Source organism: Vombatus ursinus, unplaced genomic scaffold (assembly GCF_900497805.2).
Source record: "Vombatus ursinus unplaced genomic scaffold, bare-nosed wombat genome assembly UNPS02014814.1, whole genome shotgun sequence".
NCBI lineage: Eukaryota > Metazoa > Chordata > Mammalia > Diprotodontia > Vombatidae > Vombatus > Vombatus ursinus.
Window position 1 is genome coordinate 4,347,200 of NW_020954592.1, and position 17,761 is coordinate 4,364,960.

Consider the following 17,761-nt stretch of genomic DNA (forward strand, 5'->3'; position numbering starts at 1 on the left):
TAGACTCCACTTCATCGTCCAACCACATCGTCTGACCAAGATGTGCATACTGATTGACTAAATCAATGGGCTACCCAAATACTTGAACAATAGCCATTCTTTATCTATTTGATTGTCTGTACGTGGATTTTTAGGCTGGTCCTCTTTTTAAGTGGTTGTGAAACTAAGAAGTGTGAGTAGGTTTATGGAGGTCAGATCGGTCAGCATAATGTCATCCACAAACAGGAACATCTGGAGTATTTCACCTTCATTAGGAAATCCCTCCTCCATTTGGACTTGGTTCAGGACATTGTCCATGACAGTAGCTAATACTTTTGGTGAGACTACATTTTCCTGTTTTATTTCTCATGGCTATTAATAATCAGTGGATCTTTGAAAATAATTATTTCTTTAGTGGCATCTATCAAATGATTTTGGATAATTATGGAATAGAGATGGGCAACACCTTGTTGTAGACAAATCTTAAAAACTGTATTTTTCTAAGGAATCTAGCCATATGAAAAAATGCATATGGCTAGAGACAGCCTGGATTTCTTTCTTTGAGAAATGCCTGTTCATATCAATTGGATGGTGATTCTTACTCTCATAAATCTGAATCTGGTCTTCATATACCTTGGAAATGAAATCTTTATCAGAGAAACTTACTACAAAGATTTTTTTCCCTCAGTTGACTATTTCCTTTTTAATCGTAGCTTAATTAAATGTGTACATGAAAACTTTTAAATTTTACATAATCAAAATTATTCATTTTGTCTATCTCTTATTTAATCATGAGTTATTTTGGATACATGGATCTGACAGGTATTTTTTTACCATAATTTTGTCTGATCATTTGCTATCTTTCCATTTTTTAGATATATTGAAAATTTATCCTTTAATGGTGTCAAAATTGTGTTACTTTTAGTATGTATTTCATACTCTAGCAGTCCTTCCCATATTTAGCTTCTTTAGTGCTAATTCTGCTTCCCCATATAATACCTCAGGAACAGTTTGTTATAAAATTACTGACAGATAAGCTCTACTTTTCATCTATTTGTTGTGATTTCTCTTTCACCTATAAGTGCTACTAGGAGAATCAGAAATGATCAAGTGGCTCCTAGACCACTATCTCAGGAATGTTCAGGTACCAAGTTTCATTTCACTCTATTTTCTCCAGTCATCTTTTCATCAATCCCTATGCTTACTCTTGTGCAACCTTTCCACGTCCTCTCCTCTCCTACAAATTCTACAAACAAGACTCATGATCAAATCAAGTCTGTAACTGGTCTTCAGATGATGTTTGATCACCTTCCAGGTTTTCAGGACACCATCCTCTTCTTGTTCTCTTCCTACCTATCTGTCTGCTCCTTCTCAGTCTCCTTTCCTAGATACTCTTCCAGATAACCATAACATGTAACTATAGGTGTCCCACAGGGTTCTGTTCTGGGTCTTTTTTTCTTCTCTCTCTCTCTACTACTTCACTTGGTGATCCCATTGATTTAATTGCTATCTCTGTGGTGATGATTCTCCAGTTTACCCCATCTCCAACTGCCTTTCAGACATCTTAAACTGGACATTCAGCACACACCTAAACTCAACATGTCCAAACTGGACTCATCTTTCTCCCTAAACCCTCCCTCCTCCCAATCTCTCAGCCTCACAATCAATATGTCATCCTCCTCTTCACTATCTCTCACATCCTCCCCATATACAGTCTGTTACAAATGCCAGTCAATTTCACTTTTGCAATATCTCTCAAATATGGCCCCTTCTCTTCCCTACTACTGTTTTATAGTGATACCACTCATCACCTCACACCTATACTACCACAATAGGGTGCTGGTGAGTGTGCCAGCATTTGACTTAGGGAAAAGAGAAAGGAGGTATAGCTGAACTCCAGTCATTTGACTCCAAATATTCTTTCTATTGTGCCACAATCCTATGCTTTGTTCATCTAAAAGCTAAACTGGTATTTGCATATGGTCTAAAAACTTCATGAATATTAGTGTCCTCTTTCGACTTTTCTGCCACTGCTACTGTAAGCAAAGGGGGCCATATGGACTGAGGGTAATCTTTTATTTTTCATTGTTTCATTAAGGTGCCATGGCTAAAGAATTAATCCACATGCTCCTGGACTGATCCTTACGCAGAAAGACATAGCTTAGGACTGAACTGTACTTGGTCTTTCCAATTTGTTCAGAGATGGCAGAGTTTTCCCATTGCCTTAGAGAATCCAGGGTCACATTCAGGCCCCTAACTGGGGCAGATTTTTTGGTGGCACAGCTAGTAAGGTTTTTTTAATGGGGAACAAGAAAGAATAAGTCTTTTTTAGGAATCTAACAGATGTGAAATTTAAAACTCCTAGAGGGCAATTCCAAAAATCTCAAATATTATTTTAACTAGAAAAAAATGATGACTTAAGATGCTGAAATGAAAAAGGATATTAACAATAATGAATCCAAACCTCACACCAGAAAACAATTTAGGCAACTATCAAATAGTTTGATATTGCTTTGACATAAATGGGTATTTTGTTGAGGCAAACCATACTTGACTAAATTTACTCTTTGGCTTTGTTTAGATGGGAGAGGCTAGGAAATAGATAACCTTAAATCAAGCCACAATTTTCACTAGAAATCATTTGGTTTGGCCTGGGGCCTTCATCTACTAAGAGGCAAAGCAGGAGTACTTTAGCTATATTTTCTATCAGGGTTCTTTTTACACCTAATTTTTTGTTAAAGGCAGAATGTGAACAATTATTTTCTTTTTTTCTTATTCATGTTATGAATGCTTAATAAACATCTGTCTTCATATATGCTACATGTCAAAACAGTTTAAAGCAGACAAGAAGGGACAGATTTTCTCCTTTTTCTTGAAAAAAAAAGTTAGGATAATTTCCTGGTATGGCACAGTATAAGGGCAATTTCAGAAAGAATAAAAAACTGGAACTACTTCAGGATGGCAAAAAATATGCTGTTAAATGGTGAAATGATTTGGTATTATTTTGTATATTTGATATGTTTGCTAATATTGAGATTCATTGAATTAGCTTGTAGAATCACTGAATCACTAACTCTCAGAGCTGAAAGGGATCTCAAAATGTATCTGATTCAACCAACACCTGAGCAGAAACCCTTCCTTACAGCAATCTTAGCAAATAATAGGTGGTACAGTAGACAGAGCACTAGGCTTGGAATCAGAAAGACCTCCAGTTATAAGGAACTCCATAAATGTAGGATTGAAAGTGAAATTTTTAGTCATACAGCTATGGTGCTAGAAGATACCAACATTTTGTAATATGGTGACTCAACCAGATTCTTAAAAAAATTATTTTATTTTGGTTAATTTACTTTAAATTTTCTTTGCTTTCACATATCTAAAAAGCCTTTCAACAATTCTCAGTTATCTTTCTTTCCTTACTGAAGGATTTCTTCCAAATTGATTTCCTTCCTTTTCTTTGTTTTCAGTGGGCCTCACAATGAAAGAAGATTATGCTATTTTACTGGGTGAGGGAGTAAAAGTATCCTCCAGAGTTTGGATTATTTCTTTCTCACATCTCTATAGATCTGTTGTCCTGTTTATATTTTTAATAGTTTATAATAATATCCATATAGATATTATAAGCACTGGATAGAAAATGGGTGTGATTTGCAAATTAGTTTCCATTTTATTTTTCCTGCTGTCAAAATGGGCACATTAATCCTGATGATATTTTTTTTCAAATGAGATACTGTGCAAGTATTGTGTAAACTTTAAATTGCTATATAAATGTGAAAATTACTACTAATACTACCAATGCTACTGTTACTCTTACTGGGATGAGGCTGAGAAACAAACAATAATGCTTTTAAGTGGACCTGGTGTAAAACAAAAGATATCAATAAAAATTCTAAAAAGAAAAAAAAGCTATTCAGCAAAACCAACTAACACATCAACTACAGTACAGCCAATGGCATGTGCAATATTCTACACACAAACTCCCCTACTTCTACAAAGAAGAGGTGTATTTTTAAAATTTTGTCCAGGGTCAAGTTTCTTGGTTATTTTAATCACATAGAATTGTTTCTTTCTAATTATTTTGTTCTTTCCATTTACATTGTTGTGGTCATTATATATATTATTTTTTTCCATGAGTTTATGATGACCCATTTTCTTTGAGAAAAAGCAAAATCAGGGGCGAGATTGGTACTGAAACAGTTTGATGTTTGCCATTGAGTTTTGTTCTTCTGTATTTTGAGGGAAGTTAAGTGGCCCTTAACTTGGAATTATGTACTTAACACTGAATTGTGCACTTAACATGAAATCAGGTGCCATGATATTTTGATTTGTGTTTACATCACCATGACACAGCATGGCTAAGTTTCCATGATTTACAAAATGTAGAAGAATCATACTCACTTAAATAAGTGGCATACCCAAGTATTTCAAATGACTTTTAATCTATTTAACAGTCCTGAACTGCCTATGAGGTTCAAAACACTATGAGATAGCAGCTCTTTTTGTGGTGGCAAAGAATTGGAAATTGAGGGATGCCCATCAATTGGGGAATGGCTGAGCAAGTTGTGGTATATGTATGTAATGGAATACTATTGTGCTATAAGAAATGATGAACAGGCTGACTCCAGAAAAACCTGGAAAGACTTGTATGGACTGATGCTGAGTGAGGTGAACAGATCCAAGAGAACATTGCACACAGTAACAGCCACGTTGTGCAATGATTAATATTAATATTAACCCTTCCCAGCAATACAAGGATCTAAGACATCTCCAAAGGCCTCATGATGGAAAATGCTATACACCTCCAAAGAAAGAACTATGGAATTTGAATGCAGATCGAAGCATACTGTTTGCTAATTTTTTTCTCTTCTGTTGAGTTTTGTTTCCTCTTTTTGGTAGTTCCTCTTATTGGTTCTAATTTTTACTTACAACATCACTCATCTGAAAAATATGTTTAATAAGAATGTGTATGTATATATATTTATATATGTGTGTGTATATAATATGTGTGTATATATATGTGTGTATATACATACATACATACATACATATATACATACATACATACATACACACACACACACATATATATATATATATATATATATATCTCCTATATCAGATTATGTGCCGTCCTGGGGAAGGTAGTGGGGAGGAAGGGGGAGAAAAATTTTAAACTCAAAAGCATATGGAAGTGATTATTGATAAATCAAAATAAATTAATAAAAAACACTATGAGACATTAAGCGTGGCTTACAATGACTACAGGCTTTTAACTAAAGAAATTAACTAGTGATTCCTTAGAAATGAATAGTGAAAATTCTGTAACAGCTTAAGCTCAGTCACCTTGCTGATCAAGGTCATTACTGAATGGTTTGACTGCACAACAGGATCTTCCTAGAGTGTGCGCCTAACAATCTCTTTATAGAGATTAGTAGTTCGGCAGAGTGGGCATGATACAGGCTATTTCCGAGCCTGGCTATTTACCTGACCTACTGGACCTCCTCAGGAAGGAAATGGATTCCTCTAAGGAAAGCACATGACAACAGATTAATAGCCTAGTATGTGAATGGTAGTCTTTTCAGGAGATAACCCTAAAGGAATGCAAAGTAAGCCTGCCACTGTTTTTCCTTTCTGAGAGAAGCATTTTGGTTTGTTTTCAGTTTAAATGTAAGAAATTCCATAGTATTAAGTCATTTACAAAAAAAAAAATTAAAACAGGTTCTGACTAGACTTAAACTAAAAATAATCACTGATGGTTTAGTTATGGATCTTTTTCACTAAGACTAGATATGACTTGTGTGAAAGTAAAACAAACAAACAAACTCAACTATTATAAGAGGCTGCCATGGTGAAGTATGGAGAGTGCTGATCTCAAACCCAGGAAGACTTGGCCAGGTTCAAGCCCTGTCTTTGAAGTATACTGGCTACGTGACCGTAGGCAAGTTGCTTAACCCCTTTCAGATTTCCCTACATTGATCAAAGTGTTGTTGTTCATCCTCTGTTCTTGAAGAGAACCAATGACATCAGGAGGGTGATGTCTTGACTTGCAAAAGAATTGGATTTGAGTGAGGCAGAGCTATGCAAAGTCATCAGCCTCACTCTCTCCTCCAAAGTCATGAAAGTCCAATGGCAAGACCTAGGTCAGGAGGATGGGGCAATGGCCCCAGATGCAGTGGGGGACCTTGGTCTTTTTAAGCTAGGTCTTTCCCAAGTCTCAGTTTTTCTGAAACAATACCCATTTAGTAATTAAAGGTTAGGCAAGAATTGAGGCAAAAGATGGCCTAGTTTGCCTTTATAAAAGAATCAATCTGGAAGAGGAAGACCCTCAGAGTTTCTGGCCAGAACAGAAACAATTACCATTTACACTCACTCTGAGCCATCAAAACCCCATGAAATTACAGTCAGGTCCCTTTCCTCAATCCCACAATACCCTTAGTTTCTCATGGATAGGGGGCATGCCTTAATCATCCTTGTATCCACAGACAGATCCACAGACAGATCTCAAGACATTCAAAGTTCTGCCTAAAATAAACATTCCTTAAATGAATTCACCAAAAGGGAACCTGAATAAAAAGAACAAAGTCCTATTTGGTGTCAACAGAAATATCAATACTCTTTTTTTTTCCTCCTGATTGTTTTTCAACAAAGTAACAGAAAATTGATCCGAAACAAATCAATTGAGCACAGTTTTCAAGCAGATATGAGGGTGGAGATAAATGATAACAACAGCTGCTACCTTCATTCTCTTCAGCTGAAAGAGAAGATGATTATAAAGGGGGAAATCCCTGAACCACTGAAGAGAACTAAAAATGCTCTTTCTACATACGCTTCATGTTAATGTTTCCACCCTCCTCCAGATCCACTGTTCAGTATTGTCTGTTGTTTACCCCTTACTTGTTGTTGACTCATGTCAGATTCTTCATTTTCTTGGCAAAGATTCTGGAGTGTTTTTTGCCATTTCCTTCTCCAGCTCTTTTTACAGATGAGGAAACTGAAGCAAACAGGTTTAAGTGACTTGGCCAAGGTCACACAGCTAGTAAGTGTCTGAGGCTGGATTTGAACTCATGAAGAAAAGTCTTCCTGATTCCAAGTTCAATCCTCTATTTAGCGCCACTAAAGTAATTTTTTTCTATTTACTACCTCAGCGGTTAAGTAAGGTCAAATTTATAGCAAAATATTTCAAACTGCAAATGCGTAAGTGATGTATGTCTTCTATTATTTGTTCACCCACATTTGTCTCATCCGTCTAGATACATCTGAATGGGGCAATCTATTTCATAAGTAAAATGTCAACCTGTGTCACAAAGACTTCCTCATGCACAGTGGGAGTTTAACGAAGCTTACTGGTGTTGACCCTATTATGTAAATTCAGGGCATGCTAGAATTTTAGAATTTTCCTCTAAAAAGTCTTCATACTGATATTCAAAACTTCATTTAATATTTTCATTATCTTCCTGCAACTCTCATCATTAATTTTGTCTTTGAGTCATCCTCTCTATACCATCCCAAGTCAGAAAGAATGGAAGAAAATACCCAAGCAAAGTAAGAACATTCACATCACTGAAGACTAAGGCAAGGATTTTTAACTTTTTTTGGTCATGATCCCCTTCCACATTCTGGTGAAGTCTAAGGACTAAATCCACAAAATAAAATGCATAGAATTACAAAGAAAACCAATTTTGTTGAAATTGCTATTAAAAAAAATTCACAGACCTCAGGTTAAGAACACCTGATCTAAGGTAATTTTTCCTATCTTTTCCAGCAGGACAAATCAACCATTTAACCTCCAAGTCATTTTGGACAACTTTGCAAAGTTAAGATTTGAATCATGCCACTAACCACGCCATTATAACACATGGGTGCCAATATGCAATGTTTCCTAAGTCAATTCGTAGTATCATAGCCATAGTCTCAGAATATAATCATAAAGGAAATAAGATGCTTTTCATAAAGATAGAATAGCTTTAAGAAGATGTCACTTGGTTAACAGTTCAGTCAGATGGGTACTTAATTCATTCTCAGAAATAAGTTGGTTGCTTAGCCACATTAACTCTTTCAGAACAGATATATCTTTAGGACATTCTTGGTCTGTTGTCTGAAAGACTCATAAACTTTTCTAAGCACCAGCTAACTTACCACCTGGATATGACACCAGTGTGCCCATTATGTCTTACGTTCTACATTTGATGCCCTAAAAGGCATCAAAATGCAAACATTACCACAACTCAGGTTTTACTTCCTAAACTGTCAATTAAACTCTCAAACAACATTTGTTAAGTAACTATGATGTGTCTGGCCTTGGGCCAGATGCAGTGGATTTAAAAAAAAATCATCCCCCCCCACCCCTAAGACCATAAGTGCTCTCCCCAATTTGAAATTATTTTAGATATTGTCTGTATTTTGTACTTAACAGTATGTGGATTGTTTCTCCTCAGAAGAACTTAAGCTAGAGGAAAGGGACAATTTTAGATCTGTTCTTCTATTCCGAGAGCCTGGTTCAGTGCCTAGCTCACAGTAGGTGTTTAATAAATACTGACATAGGAATGGAGAGCTTTGGCTCTTAATAATGAGTAAGCTGACATCAATTGTTTACAAAGCATTCTAATCAACAATTCTCTGAGGCAAGTGCACAAGTATTATCATTTCTACTTTTTAGAAGAAGAAACTGAAACCCAGAAAGGTTCAGTGACTTGTCAAGGTCAGTTAGCTAGTGAATGGAATATCTTCTGACTCCAAATTCAGGGTTTTTTCCACTGCACATACTAAAAACTGAAAATATAATTGTCTAATCCAATCCTAGTGAATTTATAACAGTGTCATTTTGTAGATAGACAATGAATTTATTTTCCTGGCATATCTACAGTTCTAAAATATCACTGAAATGAATGGAGTAAGCATTCCTTTGGAATTTACTCATTTTGAATAGTTACTTAAATAGAAATAATTAAATCATTATTTAGGTCATTTCAGGAAAAGCTACCTTGACATAAAAATTAGTTGATGTGTGTTAGTTTTCAATTTCAATTTCTTTAGTCTAAATTGGGATTTCATTTTTCTGGTATTTTAATCTCTTTTATAATAATGCATAATTGTATATTTATGAATATATGATTTTATAATTCTCTTTTATAATGATATTATAATGTCTTTTACTTAATATGCTGCAATGTGTTTAATATTACCTCTTCCTCAGCACAGAGGTTATGTTGCAAATATGCTATAAAGCTTAAGTCTCAAGTTGTCTTGAGAGTTGGAAAGGGCTTTTAAGTCCAAGCAAACTCCTACTCCTTCCCCAACTTGTCCTACTGCCCCCCTCTAAAAATTACCTTCAAAATAACACCTTTGACAAATGGTCTTCCAGTTTCTGCTTGAAAGCATCCAATACTAACACATGAAGGAGTTCAATCCATTTTTGAACATGTCTAATGGTAACAAAGTTCTTCTTTAAATTGCACTGAAATCCTTCTTCCTAGAATTTCCAGCCATATATTTTATGGCTGCCCTATGGTGCCACACAAAATAAACCCAATCCTATTTCTACATATCAACCCTTAACCCTTTAAATATTGGACTAGAGGTTATTCATTCTCTCTCTCTCTCTCTCTCTCTCTCTCTCTCTCTCTCTCTCTCTCTCTCTCTCTCTCTCTCTCCCCCTCCCTCTCTCATTAAGCCTGTTCTTCACTAAGCTAAACATACCTATTCCATTGGGCCTGGTCCTCAAGTGACATTGTTTCAAGTCTTCTTGCTATCCTGATTGGGCTCCTCTGGATATACTCCAACATCTAAGCAAAATTTTGAAAGACCTAATCATTTGCCTTTAACATTGTACCACTATGTTTCCAACAGTCATGGACACTAGAGTAGTGTCTACTAACTTGGAATTATTAAACATTTTTGTAGATAAGATTCCTATTAATAGAAGGATTAGACTAAAATGACCTTTGAAGTTCCTCCTAGTTGGGGAAGTATGTTAATTTCTCCATAAGGAGAAACCCTACAGAGGAATTCTGGAAACCTCACATAGGACAGAAAGTTAAGTTTCCTTTATAAATGCAAACCCCTACACAAAATAGCAGCAGTAAGGCTGGGAACAAGGAGTAGGAGTGGATGCATGTACCTAACTAAAGCAGGGCTGAATAAGAATCTCAACAGTAAGTGAATGACCATGGAATCTAGATTGTGGTTCTAGGGCTATAAGGAACTCACTTGCCAGAAAATCTCTGAAGTTTCCTCCAGGCCGTTACTGAGTATTATGGAAATTGTATTGTATTGGAAGTCAGGGGACCTGGGTTCTAGTTCCAGCTGCCTGATAATTATCAAATCATTTAGCCCTCTCTGGGCCTTAATTTCTAGATCAATAAAGTGAAAAGGCCTAATAAGGTGCTCTTTCAGCTCCACCCTTCCTTTGTCCATGGGGGCTAAACAAGACATTCGATCAGCAGCTGAAAGCTAGTTGCCTAACTGGAGCTAAATACCTTGTTGCCCCTTGGACACCTTCCTCCTAGATATGTTTCTTTACTACCAACACATATGTAATATCCTTAGGAATAACAGCATTTCTTGTCTGGTTTAACTCCTTTCCATTCCTATCACCTTTCTTTCTATTTCCAACAATATTCAGTAATGTGCATGCCTGAATAACATGAATTTTTCCCTTTACATTTGCCTCGTTTATATTCATTCATAAGTATTATTTCCAACTAGAATATATAATAATAGAAAGAAGGATGAGAGGAGAGGAAGCTTCTCCATCCAAATTATGAACTTGCATTTTCGTACAAGATGGAATGGATGGGTTGTAATCAACAGCAATGGAGGAAGTAAATATTCCAATGAGTTAATCGACAGATTCCAGTAAGCTTCTGGAAGTCCTATCCTTTCAAAGAAACTTTCACCTGAAATGCCCAATAACCTTACATAAACACTGGTCATTTTGCCTCATCTTTATGCTGTCTGGCTATGTCAAAATACCATCTTCTAAAATTCACTTAATATTTCTAACTTGTGTCATTGCTATTTGATTATACCATCTTTCACTCCGTAACCCCACCAAATGGTAAATTCTTTAGGGGCAAATACTTTGTAGTTTTTCCCTTGTTACAACAATATTCCCAAGGACCTAGCACTGTGCCTTACATACAGCGGACTCTAAAAAAATTTTTGTTGAATTAAACTAAAACATGTATTTCCTCTTCCTGGATGCCTTTGTACTAAATGAGATAATGAGTCTATCCTGCCTAAAACTTCCCTATATTGCAATGACATAATTTTTTTAAAGGAACAACTTTTTTTCCCCTTTAAAACTATAAATCTTACAGCTTAGCATTCATTACTCACACCTAAGTGTACAAGATTTACCATTACAGAAAGCATTAAAACAAGTGATTTCATACGTGGGTAACTAGCCCAAGTAGGTAAAATATAGGATATGGGATGGAAACCAATTTTTAGAAATTATATTGAACCATTGATAACTACAATGTCATTGAAGTATGCTACATGTACATGAATTCCTTACAATCAATGTTCATAACCAGGGCAACCAAATAATTATCTGCAGCTTAAACTGTAACTAAATTGAAAGTCTAACTTGATGTTGAAGGTCAGAGAAATATCTCACTCCGGAATTCATAATATTGAAATTTCTACTATGTTATCTGGGACACAAGCTATCTAGCACACACTGTACTTTTCCTTCTAGTGTGGCGGATATAAAGGTTTCTTCATCTCCAAATGAATGGAAAGAGGAAATGTACCTTTGAATATGCTCTATTTAGTCAGCATAGCATTTGCCAGAAGGACTTCTGTCTTAATAGGCTTACAACTGTTTTCATGAAAGGTACACTAAATTTTCTCCTTACTTTGGTATTTTGTGGTTGCTTTCCAATGCAATATTCTCTGAAAGCATTATGTTGGTTGAAGTAATTTTATGCCAAGCAGAATGAAAAGAGGTTTTCTTTGCATGGATTCTACATGTCTGATTTTAGTGTATGTGTATGAGTGTATGATATCTCTTTAACATACAGAAAAATATTCCCAATATAAATATCATGTGCCTTTTTATTCCAATTGCATACTAATGTCTAGAAATATACTTATTAAATATTGCTTTCTCAAAAGTTTAGTCATAACAAGAAGAAAAAAGAATAATCTCCTAACAGAACAAAATTTTATTAATGGATTCCTTTTCCTCTTCATATTTGCCTATTGTTAATAACCAGAGAGAAGAACAAATGTCCAGAGAAATTGTATAAGTCCCTAAGGATCCAAGTGAATTAAAAAGAAATTCCCCTTCTTATTCCTACAAGCACTATCACCCCTCCTTCTGCCCTACTATTGTGCCCACCCCCACTCCCCAAAATGGCTTGTCTGTGTATTGTTAGGTGCTAAAGCATGAAAACCAGATGTGGGCTACATTCTTGCTTTATTGGATCAAAGTGAGAATCCTCCAAAATTCACTGTTTAGTTATTTATCCATATGGTTTAGTCCCTCCAAAGCATACAATAGCTTCCTATTACACATTATGAGAGTGTATCTATGTAGTAATTATTGTGTTTTGTAGAAAACTTTCATGTACTAGTTATATTCAAAGTATTTTAATAAAGTAAAAGGAAACATACATGCTCATATTGCTGTCTAATTCCTGGCCTTAAAAAGTGTGACATATAGGTTAGCTACCCTCAGCATATGTTTTTAAAATCCTAAAAAAAACCCAAAAAACAGATGAGGACAAATGTAAATGCTCCCGGAACATTAGTTGTTTGATTACACATTTATTCCAGTGTTACAGCTTATTTTTTTAGGGGGATGGGGGTGGGAACAGTGTCTCACATTAGCTGTTAATGTATACGCTTACATTTCTGAAACAAAATAATGGATAGAAAAAAAATCGATCTCTATTATTAACTTTCAGGTTCTGTGGTTTGACTATAGTTACTGCTAAATTCACTGTCTTGATAAAACCAGTGCACCAGAACTCTCAATTTAAGGAGTCACTTAAAGAAGTAGATCATAATGGCAACTTCTGTCTTGTGACTAATAAAGGAGGAGATATGATTTAAATAATTAACAACAGTGACAACCAGGGCTAAGTATCAAGTCCAAAAGTGGCTAAATGAAAGTTTGCTCATAATTTTAAAATTTAAGTTCATTAAAAAACAATGCCACATCATCCAATTAGTAGATCATTTTGGAAAACATGAAAATGCAGTTTGGTATATCATGACTCAAAATATTTATGCTTTGGAACCTCCCTAATTCTAACCTTGCAAACTACCACCTTGGGGGAAAGTCGGAGGGACTTTGTTAGAAAAAAATTTTAAAAAACAACAACTGACAGTGTCAGTTTTCCAAAGCTGTTTTTACAAAGCAATGTTAATTAAAAGAATTCTGCAGCATTCATATTTGTAATACCTGTTATAAAGGCCAACATATCTCCTTGGTTCCACCTCTATCCACTCCTCTAAGTAATACTTACTATCTGTTTCCTTATATTTATTCATAAAGTCCTTAATATTTATTTTCCACTGAGTAGTCTGAGAGCACATTGATGACTTTCCCTCTTCAGTTTTCAGGTGTAGCATGTTACACAGGTGAAACTCTTGATCTTTGTGGGATCTTGGATGAAGGGACTGACTCCATCATACATAAAATTCCCTTCAGTAAGTCATGAAGGTGTGATTCATTTAATCCTGTTATCAAGAAATAAACTACCTCGGACCCGTAAACATATCTATCCTTTGCTGCTAAAGATGAGCTTTGTGGCAGCCAAGTTAGAGGGGAAGGTTTTTCTCCAACTTATAATATATAATACAACCAGATGATTTATTGTGTTTGATCAACAGCACAGTATATGTTTTTCCTGAGAGGAAGAGCTTCAATGTATATTTACTTAAAGTTTTTAATATGCAGTTCCTTTCCTTTTAATTGATGCCTTCCCATCTAAAATTAGCCAGTGGAGATAAAGTATTGTTTTTTTTTAATCTTCATAGTCTTAATATCTCAGCTGTAATAGTACTTTTAAATAATTATACCTGCATTCCCCTGAAAGATCAACAGACCTTAGAGGGCGAGCCTTGCTTCGTCTTTCTACTCAAAAGTACTCTATTCCAATTTAGGAACTTAGAATCTAGGTATAGAGCTGGTGTTTGGGGTGAGGTAAACTGATGTAGCACCTACAGCTCAAACATTTTCTGACTTATTACATGATTAAATTAAGATCCAACCTCAAGATACTTGGGCAGTAAAACTCAAGAAGTCTAGTTTTAAGGAATATAACCAAATGTCATTTGAACATAGAATGAGAGGTTCTGTGAGCATCAGAATCCTGTGTTTTTTCTCCTGAAATGACAGGATTTTTCCCAGGTGTACAGTAAGGATGGAAAAAAAAAAAAAAACTTCTCTGAATGAAGTAAATGTCCCAAGGCTAGATTTTTATCTCTTTATCTATATCTACCATGGTCTTACATTAAAAACAAAACAAAAGAAGAAAAATAAAACCAAAAATAAAAGTTTGACACATCCAAAATTCTAGAAATCACCTACACATTCACAAACACGGAAATAACAAGCAGTAGTCTACTTCCTACAAGATCCATTCTTGTGTAACATGTAGAAAGTGCCAAAAACATGCTAATCCCAATCAGATAACACAGGTGAGGAGAAACCCTTTACCTGCCTGCCAACGAAATAGGGCATAAAGGGTTTTGTTCCCATGACATTTCTGGCTCCCGATGGGAGAGAGGCACTAACCTTCAACTTGTCATAGCGCTCACTCAAAGCTGCCACCTGATGATCCCGGTGTCGCCCAACCAGTTTACATAAGGCACAGATTAGTTGGTCGTCTGTCACACAGTACATATTCACCTTCTCATCCTCATGCTCTAGGCACATCAGGCCTCGGATGTGAGAGTCTGGAATTGGCTCGATGAGACGGTGGCCTGTGAAGGGCTTCTTATTCGGGTGAGTTGCTTTCAGGCACTCCTCACAGTAGGAGACTTCACAAGTGACACAGGTTTTCACAGCATCCTGGGCAGGGTCCTGGTCACAGAACTGACAGAGAACTTTCTCGCTGGAGGTCATGGCGTTGCTATCGAAGGCCCGCTCTCGGCGGGTCTCACTGGGAGAATTGGGCCCACTGACAGAAGCCTTCTGGAACCTGTCGATGATGTTCTGCAGGGTGACGTTACGCTTGAGTCCCTCTAGACCTCTCTGGCTGAGGGTGATAACATAACGACAAGTAGGGCACTGGAAGGCAGTGATGGATTCCACAGATTCGTTGGTGGCGCAGTGGGAGACGAGGATGCGATGGGCGCAGTTGAAACACAGGCTGTGGGCACAGGGCAGCAGTAGTGGGTCTTCAAACAGCTCCAGACAGATAGGGCAGGTCAGTTCCGACTCCAATGTTTCCATCTTCAAGCAAAGCTTTCCTGTGTCGTCAGCAAAATCCAGGGAAGCTGATCAGCTATCTGGAAAACACGATGTAAAATTCGATTAGGCAAGAGAAAGCACGAGGGATCAGTCACAAGGGTTGGGGGTTGTCAACTTTTGCTGCTTCTCACAATACTTTCAAATGACCCTGTTTTAGAATTGCCTGAAGTTTTGATTTAGCAGATACATCCATGCTTTTGCTTCTCTTCCTATTTGGTTAAATGGGGGAAAAATACACTTAACTTAATGATGGTATCTCTCTATGACACTTTCCCTTTCCCTCAGAAACCAGTAATTTCTTAACAATTTGAATATTTAAATAGTAAAGCCCAAATAGATGAGCAATTAAAACTCATAAAAGGATTATAAAAGGGTTTCCTTTAAAAAATGACTTCTTAACCTGAGACCCATGAACTTTTCTAGAAAAATATATTGTTAACCATAGTTCAATATAATGGGTTTCCTTTGTGATCCTATGTGTTTTATTTTATGAACTTTAAAACATTCCTCTAAAAAGGGGTCCATAGGTTTCACCATACAGCCAAAAAAAAATCCATTCATAATACAAACTAGGTTGAACACCCTTAACACTTTGGCTAAAAATTCAGAATTGGAGAAATGAGCCAACCTATTACAGATCATTTCAGAACCCTTTATGTTTATTGTTTATCATTATGAACATTCATATTAGCACATATATGTTTTAATGATATTTTATTCAACAGTGCAGCACAGGTGGCTGAATTAAATGGAAAGGCAGATATTTTCCTTAATGTACCCAGACATAAAAACCAATACACACACATCAGTGGTTGAAGTTATAACTAGCAATGCCAACTTTCAAAATATTGAACCTGAATAAACTACACGGAGTTTCACAATGACCACTTGGGAAAACAGAAACATCTTTCACAGTTTGTTCCCCCTGTCCTCCAACCCTGATAGGTAGAAGTTGAAAGGGGGATCAGTCAAAACCTCTTTCTTTCTTTCTTTTTCTTTCTTTCTTTCCTTAGCTGATCAGGAAACTTGGCATTCAGAGGATCTGTGATTTTAAGATAGGAAGCATACCGCTGTGCATATGTGAAAGTACCCACCTTCCCCCATAACCAAAATGACACTTGATGCCTTCCTGTCTGTGCGCATTACAAGAAGTGATTGCTGGAGGCAAGTTGCCCTGCCTAAAGCTCTCCCTTCCTAAAACTCTCCCATCAGGAGCTCGTCATTGTCATGAGCTGACAGGCCAGTGGAGCAGAAGTAAAGGACTCAGCCCCACGCTCACAGGGCTGCACTTCCACAGCACAATCGTCTCCAGCTCAGGACAGCTTCAGATGGCACAGCTGCACACTCCATTCACTGTAAAGCCGTTGTTTGGTTGTGTGAACCCTTGCAGCCCTCCCTCCTTTTCCCCACCACTCACCCCCGTGTAAAAAAGAAGAGGGGGAAAAATCCACACACCAATTTTGGTTCATTAAGGGTAAAGAGAGCCTTATGCTCATTAGCAAGCTTGGGAACCAGATCTCTTTAAACTCTTTCTGTTTCGTTACAATTAACGGAGGCTGCAGTAACAGTGACAGGAATGTTACGTACTGCCCACTGTAGTCTGTAAGAGAATAGTACAGTTCACCAAATGGACACCAGGTTCAAATCACCCGCTATGGTTTATTCAGGCTGGCTTTGTGGGAAGGCCAGCAAAACTTCTGATCCAAAGCTATGTTTAGCAATTCAGACAATATGCCTTTTTGTATTCATCCTTCCATTTATTGGCAAAATTAGCAATTTCTCTAAGGCAGTGACCCATTCTCAAATAGCAACACTTGGAATTAACCATATGGTACTCTTGCTTAAAAAAAAATTAGGCTCATCATGCCATGGACTAAATTATAACTGGTCATCAAATACATCAACTATGTATTATGACTGTGAAAAATTAAAAAGAATTGGTGGAACATAAACCCAGTCTTTTATTTATACCAATTATAATATTACAGCAAAAAATAAAATGATAGGAGCAGAGCTGCTATGAGGTTGAAAAGGGTAGGACTCTCTCCTCCCAACTCCCTTTCCACCCTGTTGTATTGGAAAATGTTCTCCAGTTGAATCTGTTCTTAGTAACTAAACATAACATCTCAGGTCCCACCCCACCACTTATGATATGAAGTAAAGACTTTAAAGCAGGGAAGGAGGAAGAAATTTTAAATTGGGTATGGAAATAGAATGTCAGAGTCAGAAGCATCTTTTCTTATTCATTCTGAAGAAAGCATTCCTGAGAAGTGGTCATCCGGCCTTTGCTTGAAGACCTGTTGAAAGGGAACTCAATTTTGGAAAGCTTTCATGATTAGGAAGGGGGGGGGG

The 17,761-nt window shown here is 36.6% G+C and overlaps 1 protein-coding gene across 1 annotated transcript in view; it reads right to left on the reverse strand.

The window, feature by feature from the left end:
- MID1 (midline 1) overlaps positions 1 to 17,761 on the reverse strand; it is a 172,843-nt gene that overhangs the window by 106,550 nt on the left and 48,532 nt on the right. The window contains exon 2 of the mRNA XM_027835321.1: positions 14,846 to 15,447. Coding sequence (XP_027691122.1) covers positions 14,846 to 15,391 — 546 coding nt within the window. The 5' untranslated portion in view covers positions 15,392 to 15,447. The remainder of the gene's footprint in view (positions 1 to 14,845; positions 15,448 to 17,761) is intronic.